Source organism: Brienomyrus brachyistius, chromosome 7 (genome assembly GCF_023856365.1).
Source record: "Brienomyrus brachyistius isolate T26 chromosome 7, BBRACH_0.4, whole genome shotgun sequence".
NCBI classification, from domain to species: Eukaryota; Metazoa; Chordata; class Actinopteri; order Osteoglossiformes; family Mormyridae; genus Brienomyrus; species Brienomyrus brachyistius.
In genome coordinates, this window is record NC_064539.1 from 7631138 (window position 1) to 7642141 (window position 11004).

The window sequence follows — 11004 nt, forward strand, 5'->3', positions numbered from 1 at the left end:
GCATATGAGAAGAGGCATCACTTACAGTCGATCCTGCAGGCCCAGCTCTGACTCAGAGCGCAGCATATGCACCGAGACTCGGCTGTTCTCCTCTGCAGAGGAGAGCGGATGCAGAGCCGCAAGACGTACACACACACACACACACACACGCGCGCGCGCGCCCGTGCCACACGGAGGCAAGAAAACCTACACAGCCTCTGACAGAGTCACGCGCGCAGATGTGTGCACTTAAGAGAGGGATGGGCTAAAACACACTCACAAGAGCATCAGCGTACACTTTCTCGGCTAAGATGGCATGGAAGTCGAACCCCCACCCCATTTGGGCACCAGGATTGGCAGAGGAATCACTGCTATACTGATCCCACAGGGAGAACATGAGGCACTTTGTTATCGTTCCAGCTTTTACATGCGCACTGTCTCTTTAACTGCACTCACTGCATGCCAGTTAGCTTATACTTCACTAGGGAGGCATATTTCAAAATCCTGACAAAGCATTTCAGATGATCTCAGGATATGAACCTAAAAACTTCTAGTCCCCTTTGAGGTAATCCGTAAAACTCATTTTGGGATATGAACCTGAAACCTTCTGGTTACCTTTGAGGTCATCAGTAATTCTCCTCTCGGGATATGAACCAAAAACCCTCTGGTCACCTTTGAGGTCATGAGTGCTACCCCTCTTGGGAGATGAACCGGAAACCCTCTGGCCAGAGAGCTATAGATCTCTACTCACAGCACCACCTGCTGTCTGTCAGAAATTCTGCCAACTTTATCCATCCAATTTATTATAATTATTATTATTTTACAGGCAGATGCTCCTTATCTGAGGCGTTACTCGCCACGCATCCCATGCCAATTGTACTGTTATTTCTGAACCTGGACCCCCCCCCCCCAAACCCACCACCACCACCACCACAGCACTACCTCTTCTCTGTAATGCATCTCTCTGTGCCTGGTGCAAAGCAACAGCTTACAGGGAGGGAGAAATTAGTAATTAGCCCCCGCACTCCTGGGGACGACAGGCTCCTTTCAAAAAGCTCAGAACTTTGATTGAGGGCAGCAGTGAGGAAAAACAACACACGAGAGGCATGGAGAAAGAAAGCATGAATTAAACATGAGGATGGCCGTGCTGAACCCCCCCACCCCGGCCAGGGGTGTAGAGTAGGTGACACGCGTGGGGAGGCTGCGGCTTTGTTGGCAGGCATAGGGGAGATGACAGTGTGCTCCGCGCCATGTGACACAGGAAGGGGGGGGTGCCAAGGAGAGGAGAAAGGTGGGGGTGAAGATGGGAGACAAAAGCAGGAGATGCAAGGAGCAGGAGGAGAGAGAGAGAGAGGGAAAACAAGCAGATTGTGGGGAGGGTGAATGAAGCAACAGCAATGTGGAATAATGGGGAGGGTAGGGGCAGGAAAGGGGCAGCCTGTGGGTCTGCCTATGGAGACCTACCCACCTCCACCCTCTAAAGCAGGGACAGGTCTTCCAGTTCCTCCCACAGCGATGGGGCTTCCAGGAGGCTTAAGCCCCTTCCGCTCCACCAACAAGCCCCCCCCCCCCCCCAGAACACAGCAAACTCGCCACCGGCCACTCTCTCCCCGCTTCCCAGGCAGACATTACATTTACCGGCTTCATAAATATCGACACTGGCAGGGCTCTCGCTTGAGGCCAAATTTTGACGGTTTTAAGTCAGCAGAGACCAAAGCGGAGTCTGAATCCGGCACAAAGAGCAGGACGGGCGGCGGGAAATGGAAAAATACCGCGGCGGGCGAGCTCGCCGTGCACCCGCCCCTCCATGGGCTGAAGGGGACGCATGCGAGCTGCATGTCAATCCAGGCGAGAGCTGCGGCAGATTTCAAAGCGCCTGCCCACCTGCTCACTCGCTGGCACCATTTATCTTCCCCCAATCGCTACGTTCTCTTTTTTTTACCCACAAACCCACCCTGTGCGGTGACACACCTCTCACCTGCAATCCCTTGCCAAGATACCCCTCAAATCTCTGTATAACCCCTAGACCCCCACTGATCCTACAATTCGGGGCGGGAATAATGATCATCATTTTTTAATACAGGAAAGTGAAGCCTCACAGGGGAATGAACATCTGTGTCAGTCAGTGCGCAGGCGTGTGTTTGCATGACTGCCTCCCAAAAACAATGCCAAAGATTGAAAAACAGATGCGAACACACAATGCAAACTGCATTTTTACTACAGGTACCAAATAAAAGGGCAAAAACTTTCAATCCAATTACAATGGAAAAGAAAGAAAAGGAACCAAGAAGTCCCCACAATGTCACAAAAACCTGATATTTTGACCTTATGGGGACAAAAATTTTTTTGGTGACTTATGGTTATGGTTAGGGCTGGGTAGAGGTTAGGGTCGTCATTGCTGGGATATAGATGCATAATCTGTGTGTCTTTGTGTGCATGTGTGTCCACATTTGTGTGAGTGCGTGCATGCGCGTGCGCGTCTGCATGTTTGCGTGCATGTGTATGCGTGCATGCATGTGTGTATGCATTTGTGTCTGCATGTGTGTGTGCGCCTGCTTGTGCTCCAGCTGCTCCTCATTCATCTCCAGTCTCACATTGATCTACCTCCTTATCAATGGCACCATCTTCAGCTGGGACTTCAGCTACATCATCGATTAAAAGGACAAACGGGACTGGGCACCTGAGCCACCAAAAGTCCCTCACATTTCCTTGGCGGGGTTCCCAGACATTTCTAAAATAGCTACTCTCCTTTTCCCCCTAGAACCATTTCCCTCCGACCGGCCCTACCGAGCAACAGAAAACCACACTTACGATCTCGCCATTCATTTCACTGTTTTCTCTGCTAATTGGATCAATTTACTCATTAGCCACGTAGTATTCACCTCATATAACCCTGCACCCTTCCGGCGGCAGTACAGTGACACATTACACAGCCACACCACAACTCTGTAAATTCTAAGCCGGTCGACGAAAACACCCAAATGCTACAGCCACAGCCCTTGAAGCACTGTGACAGTGACAAAGGTGTAATTGCACAGTGTGAATGCCTGTGGTATCAACATAATTACAGTCTAGCACCTAATCCCTCCATTTGATAACCCACTCCACCGCTAGATTCCACTCTTGACCTGCCTATTCCCCCCACCTATACTCTTCAGGCAGTGATCTTATAGAGATGCCTGCCCTTCTCAGAGATCAACTGAGTGGTACTAGGGGTGGAGTCAATGAGGCCCGCCCACCCTCTACCCACCAATCCAGCACCAGCAAACCCTTCACTCCACTCATAATGGTCTGTCCCAGGCCACTCCCCCCCGCTGGTCTGTGAAACAAAAGAAAAGGTGTCCCTTCAGCTCGCAGGTTGGGACCATGACTAACTGTGACAGTCAGCATAACAAAAATCAAGATAAAGAAAAAACAAACGAAAGTGAGCATGCTCAGGTCGGCACCTCAGTTTGTGTGACTGGGTTACAGCCAGTCTGAAGCAAATTTCACCACAAATGAGATTCAGCTGAAACAAGGGCACAAGGGCATAAATATGCATCCCCCCCCCATACCACTCCATTTTGGTCACACCCAGGTCCCCCGTTTGCTGCATCTAGCACTAATAAAGGCTTCTGCATGCAGATTACAGATGGGGGGCTTTTTAATTCTCAGCTTGCCTTATCCATTTGGCTCCCTCCCCCCACCCCCCAAAGCACATGGCTGAGCTTTCAGAAGGACAACCATGTCCCAGAGGTGAGGGGGCTCCTGAAACAAGAGGGAGGGGCTTCTTTGCTGTGAACTCAAGTTATCCCAAAGATCCCTGTTACTAATGTACGGCTAATACTTCACCCTAAGTGCTTCACCGACATTCTCTCTGATGCTCAAAGGGCACTAACGCAACTGGTTACCACAGCGCCACCCCGACTGCAGTCCCGCATTCAGCTCAGCGTGCAGGTAGCTTCCCCCCCCCCTCACCCCAAGCCTCACCCAGCCACGACCCAGTGCCCAGACCCACATTGTGAGAAATATGAACTGTCACGTTCCCAGGAGCTGGAAACAACCTCGCTGAGCTTTCAGACAGCACAGCCGATGTGTGCAAATCACCGTGCGTGAAGCCGCCAGAGAGGGAGAGCGAGAGCAAGTGACGAGCGAGAGAGAGAGAGAGAGAGAGAGCGAGAGAGAGAGAGAAAGAGCAAGTGAGAGATGCACTGCAGTACAGTTACAAGTAATGACTCAGTAATGCCAAAATGAGACGATCCACATTCCTTGACCTTCAGCTATCACGATTGCCTCTTAAAAATCCGTCTGATCAGCACTGTGCTGCGCTGACATACAAGTCTTATTCTCAAAAAACATAACTTAATGCAAGTGAATACCGTATAAATCTTTTGATTGACACACTGTGAAAACAGTCACATTTTGTTGCTTTATGGAGCCCGCGTTAACCTTCTTATCAATGGCATCCTGTGTTTTGTCCAGACATCATTCCTCATGAAAAAACAGTAGCATTTGCTCACTTATGGCAGAAAGCTACGTATAATGCTCGGGGCCCCTGACATATCTAAGGATGGCAGTCGTCACGGCAACCCCAGGATAGCCCCTGCAAGTAGGACCCAGCGTGACAGCACGCAGAATCTCTAGTGTCTGCATGCCCTTTTAGCGGCCCAGGCAAAGAACAATCTCGAGGACAACTTCACATTAAGATCACGCTCACGTACTCTCCGCGATTTCCATTACGCTGTGCACCAGAGACAGCAAACGGCTGTAAATGGCATTACAGAACTTTACATCATTAGGTTCGTAAGGTCTGTGTGTATACGTATAAGCGGTTGCACACAGATACGGATTTTACTAGGTGTTTGAAACATTCCCGCGCCCTGGCATGTACGTTTTCGTGCACGCGTGTACCTGCGCGCCAGTAGGCGCACATTCCGGTGAGTAAATGCCGCCAGCCTGCGCGTGCATGATCATCCGCTGGCGCACGCGCTCGTGTCAGCACCCGCATGTCCGAGCGTAGCCGTGTTTCGGGAGGCACGCGCACGCTTCGCCATGCACAGTGCGGTCTGAGCGCACGCGTGTGCTGTTGATTGAGCTTGTGAGCACGTGTGTGAACTCGTCTCACCCGGCGCCGTCATCGGGGAGCACTCGGCTTCGCACCCACAGGGTGCTCGGAAGCATGTCATCGACACTAAATTGAGCCGCTTGTCGCAGACCAAGACCCAAGGACACCGAACAGCACACAGAAACTCCCCATGTGGAACTTGCGCTACACCAAAGGGAAAAAAGCACTTAAAAGAAGATTTAATCTGATCTCAAGGTCACAACCGTGTCCTCCAACAGAATGGATGTCGAATGCAACAAAAAATTACAAATTCAAACGTTTGTGATTTTGATCTGCCTCCTTTTTAAACGAACTATAATCAATCTGCAGTAAACTCCTCACTTGTTTGTCTGCAGAAGTGATCGTGGGCCACAACACGCTTTCACACACAATTATCTCTTTTTATTGCGGAGATGCAGGCTTAGTGGAAAAAGTATACTACCTCTGCTTTCTTGAACACAGTGAACTTGCAAGTACCTACGTTATTCAGGAAATTATGATAAATAATGACCACTAAAAATGAAAAACGCATTAGTCGTAAAAGATCGAAAGGTGCTTTACCTAATTTATGGACAGTCTGCCAAAAACTAGATATGTCACGTTTTATGTTATTCTTCCAGGGCCCAGGGACAGCCCCAATAGCCGTGCATCCCTTCGCCTGGTACTAATCCTTATCACTATAGGGACCTCGCCTCCTGCCCGGGGTTCGTCTGCAAGTCAGCTGCGCGGACTTGGAGCCTGTTTACAAATAATACTAATCAGGAAATGGTTATAGGGATCGATGCATGCACATTCACACGTTTTATATGGTTAGAAAGGCGTATAAAAGCCCAAGGACAAGTGTAGAACGCAATATTCTGCGTACAGGAAGGGAAAACAAGACAGCAGTCTTAGCTTTCATTATTCTGAAAAGTACGGATGTTTTAACGGTGTTTCAAATCCCCTAAGCGCGTCTGTTCAAGGTTATTCACCCGCATTACCGCTATCATCATTATTTTGACAGCAGGCTATTCTACAAGTTTTGATTTTTCATTAAATTTAGTATTTACCACAGATAGACATAACACAGAATTCTGCAGGTAGCTATACATGTGTTTATATTATATAGACTATTCTTAATTTCTTACCTATTCATCTTGCACGGCTTGCAAAAGTTCAGAATTTATCCGAAAACAAGACGGGTGACAAGTCCCCTCGTTACCCATAGCTGTAATTCAGGTGAGAATTAAGATTATTACAAATTAATAGAATGTAATTACGTATTACGTGAATATAGTCGACGAACTGCAGCAGTCAGTGATTCTTTTTAGCAATAGCCTGAAATTACACTATATGATCATTATTGATAAGGAGCCGTTAAGCCGCACCGTCCTCTAGAGTTTGTGGCTGAGTATTAGGGTAAAGTATCTGGATACCCCGGTCCGGGACGACGCAGCGCAGGTTTCCAGTCGCATGTGGGAGTCCCAGCCGGGAAGCAGCGCTGCGCGACGCCGCTATGGTTCGCGGACTCGGTGCTCATTGCGCGCTTACCTAACTTTGGCCGCCACCGAGGATATCGCATCGCTTCTCAGATTCTTCCTTTTGGACACAGCGGTTCCCATGCTGGTATGGAAACCGCGCTGATGAGGAGGCAGCTCATTCCAGAAAGCGGCAGTGGGGAGACGAAAATGAGAAATGGAGAGAGGGGGAGGAGGAAGATAGAAAAAAAGAGTTTCCAAGATTCCAAGATGCGTTATTGCACCGCAGGTTTTACAAATCGCACCCTCTTTTAAGACGCTTCAGTGTGCCGACAGGAGGTTTAAGATGGTCACTGATAAAATGAATGGTGGTGATCAGTAGGTAGCGAAGCGCTCCGTTTCCTGCCCGCTGATCTTTGTGATCGTGAAGTGCTGTGTGTGTACTTGCTCGTTCAAACCGTGCTGTCAGAGGCAGTAGGAGAAAAATACACACAGGCACGCATAGTTCAATTGCACAGCCTCCCCTCCCCTCCCGGTCTCTCCTCCCTTCATTGATCTGCCTGGTACGTGGGGGTGGCCATACTCCGTCTTTGGTGCGGGAGGCGGGGAGGAAGAGTGCAAAGCGGACGGCAAACTTGCTTGGGCCATGAAAGGCGTGTGTAAAGGCGCCCAATCCCGGCGGAGTGACTTCATCGTGAACAGCAGGTGAAAGAGAAGCAGGAGGGGACCCTGCGGTGCACTACAGCGCTGGTGCCGAGCCAGGTGCAGATGCTCAGAGGAGGGACTTCGCCTGCGAGAGGGGGCTAAGGCAGCCACTTCTAAATTAATACATAACACGCGTCATGCTCACAATAGACATAAAAAGCCCTGACGGAACAACCTATCATAGCGGATCGGACTAAACAAAACGCGGGATATAAATATTGTTAGAAATCTCCTAATGAGATTGAATACGACCAGCAGCCTGCGTGAAATACAAAGCGCTGTCCCGTTAATCATCAGTGCCTGGGCAGGTGTCCTATTGTACGACACGGAGTGGGGGGGGGGGGGGGGGGGCTTATTCCTTCAATGTCTTCAATTCCATCCAAAGGAGGAGATCGCAGCCACAGGTGCGAAGTGTAATGCTCACTTTTCACAGACATCTTAAACGTAGGAGTTTTTACGAACCGGATATAGCATCTCATTAGCTTGACCCAATACGGACTGGAGACGCAGATTTTGCAGTCAGTCTGCAGAATGGATAGAGCGTTCATCCTAGTGTGCATCCCTATAGTGAGTAAAGCGGACAAAAAGGCAAAGCTGGAAATCAGTAAGTGATACGATGCTGACCCAGGCGTCCATGGCAGAATGCTGTAAATGATCGTATACAGCTGTATATTCTCTCAGTGAAATCGTATGGCGTCCGCCAACATATGATGCACAAGCTGGTACAGATACACATACGTTGTGCATCTGTTGTTAATTTGAGGTACTGGTTTATATGGCGCCCGATAGGTTCCGGACCCCCACGACCCTCAATACGAGAGTAAGGAATGGATGGATGGATTTCAAGAAACGCGTAAAGATGGTCTGGGTCGGTCAGGAAGTCAGAGAGATAATCCATGACCAATGAGATCGCGCGTCCAACTCCTCAACCCCTTTATCGCTATAATAACCATTTTACACTATGAATCATTCCAGCCGCGTCATACGCCTACATTCAGTGCCGGTCAACCCTGGGGCGCCAACTTAGTGCGCCATCCCCAGGTCACGCTTCACTCCTTGTGCGAAGAGCTTGTAGATCACCGCGAAAGGTACAACCCAAAGACATTGTGGACGGTTAAGTTTGCTAAGAGCGCCACCATAGGCCTCAACCAACACTGCGTATGTTGCCTCTACCACCATCTGAAATTATCTATGGGCCTTGATGAGTAGTTAATTGACAAGAGTCGGGTGCGCTGTTGGCGGAGCAAACTCACGGAATGGCTGAGGAAGCCAAGTGAGAGGACCGAGTTCTTTCTCTAACCTCCTGATCAAATTTGTAGGCTGATATATTCGGAGCAGCTCAAGTCTTAATTAATTAGGCATCATTGCGATGTTAAATTTAAATTGAATTAAAGACTTCGCAAGACAATGTGTGCGTGAATGGTGTGTAAGTGTGCCCTGCGATGGGCTGCCCCCCCATCCTGGGTTGTTCCCTGCCTCGTGTCCATTGCTTCCGGGATAGGCTCGGGACGCCCCGCGACCCAGTAGGATAAGCGGTTTGGAAAATGGATGGATGGATGGATGGATGGACTTCGCAAGACACCAGCATTGCGAAATGTTACATGAGAACATGCTACAAATTTTAATATCATTAAAGCAAATATTCTATAAGCATATATAAAGTTTTTACATATCGATTATTAAAATGTTAAAACAACAATTTTAACATTTGTAAAACAAAGAGCTACGAACGATAAAATTTTGGATATTTAACAAAAGATCCAATGTCAAAGATATTTAGAAACGTCTAATAATTGCGTCGTCGTTATAATTATTACGAGGTTATTAATTCGAGTCTACAGCCATTTCGTTTAACTTGATTTCAGTCATGCGATTCTTTCGATCAACAACTCGATCGAGCTAATTAGCGAAGACTGAAAAACAAAGAATGGATATAGAGAAGGCATTCGTGGGTTGGAGGACTTCAAGGTGAGCTGGATCTTGTGGTGCCACTAACGTCATATACAAATTATAGTTTCTAATAGAAAGAAAAAAACAGCAAACCTCCACGTTAGAGAAGCTATATAAATGAACAAAACCAGGCATGCGCAGGAATGACCGCACAGACAGGAATATAATAAATGTATACATTATACAAGCAAAAATAGCTTGAAAACGGCCTATGCTCATTAATATTACAAAACAGGATGTGGGTTAGGGTTCAGCTCTCTTTTCATGTACAGATTTGCAAAGATGCAAATAAAATCATCGGCGACTACTGCTGAAGTGCCTGTTATTGGAACACAAAAGCATAATACATTTTAAAAAGGATGGGGAAAAGATACAGAAGCGGTAGTGACTTTATTCCTAGTCATTCGTATCCATAGCAAGCTGACACTGAGATTTATGCATGTGTAAATTAAAAATGTAGATGCTAGTAATAACAGAATACGAAATGGTTTAAAACCTAAGAGGGAACACCGTCGTATACTTTTAAGAGAGAAGAGCCAGTAATGTATTTGGCATTAATGAATTATGCATTTAATTTTACTAGGGGGCTGAGAGTGTGTGTGAGAGAGAATTGTCTAAAAGATGAGCCACGGAAGACAGTGGGAGTAAATGATGAAGCGAATGGTGCTGGGGGAGCCAAGTTTTCAGACGCCGATAAATAATGCAGTCTGCACCCAGGAAACAAGGGAATGGCAGTTTGATGCCAGATGGGCCGGTACACAGAGTTCAACCTGGGTCCTGGTGCAGGAAGAGGATGGGCCAATGTAGCAGGAAGAGGAGGAGCCTGAGTGGGAGGAGTCAAGGTAGCAGGAAAAGGAGGGGCAAGTGCAGCAGGGATGCATATATACCCGTGCATGCCAGTGTTGCCAACTTAGCGACTTTGTCGCTAGATTTAGCGACCTTTCAGACCACCTTGACGACATTTTTTCAAAAAAGCGCCTAGCGACAAATCTAGCGACTTTTGGACAAACCGTAGCAACTTTCCAAATGTCGCCAGTACTGTCCTGTAAGTGCAAGGTCTTGCTTTCCCGGTACAGTTACTCATCTCCCTGTGTCTGCTCTGATCAGTGAGTAATTGATAACAGTTTTATATTGGACACGTGAGGAAGGATTAGGGAAAACACGCAGAATGCAAATACGACGTAATTACGTCATCGATATGCAAATATAGACATGACGTAATCTAGCGACATTTTGCGACTTTTCGAGCAGACTTCAGCTACTTTCCATTGAAAATAGTTGGCAACACTGGACTGCATGCACACGCGGACGAAAGTGCCAAAAATGCTTTTTCACAAACCGACATGCAATGCTCCAGTACTGTGAGACGCAAAAATACACAGAATCCCCCTCACACAATGCTAAGGATGGTGACTTCCATTACAGCCTGGGAACTTCACTGGAAGTATTAAAGTGTGTTCCATTCCAGTAAGAATTTCCAAGTTTCTTATCAGAAATTTCAATTTTAATGCCCCCTGGAGGAATCTACATAACCCCAACAGAATTAAAGATCACTGCTTCGTGCATCAGCAGTAAATAGCTGTTCAAACTGCACTTCTGCCTTATTTGTGTCTCGTTAAGACACACAGTTGTACACACAGTACTCTCCGGCCTCTATCTGTGAACACGTTGCTGTGTATTTGCAAAATACTGCATATCGAGTTATCAACTGATATTGCTAACGGCTAACCTGGGGTGCTTTTCCCATAAAGCACAGTTGCTAAATACGTTAGCAACTTGAGTGGTTGGAACTATGCAAGTACGACGCAGGTGTTTCCCGAAACCATAGTT

The 11004-nt window shown here is 47.6% G+C and overlaps 1 protein-coding gene across 1 annotated transcript in view; it reads right to left on the minus strand.

Annotated features, from left to right (window-relative positions):
- nsmfa (NMDA receptor synaptonuclear signaling and neuronal migration factor a) overlaps positions 1 to 7204 on the minus strand; it is a 29945-nt gene extending 22741 nt beyond the window's left edge. The window contains exon 1 of the mRNA XM_049020899.1: positions 6593 to 7204. Within this exon, the coding sequence (XP_048876856.1) occupies positions 6593 to 6663 (71 nt within the window). The 5' untranslated portion in view covers positions 6664 to 7204. The remainder of the gene's footprint in view (positions 1 to 6592) is intronic.
- Positions 7205 to 11004: the final 3800 nt, after the last annotated feature.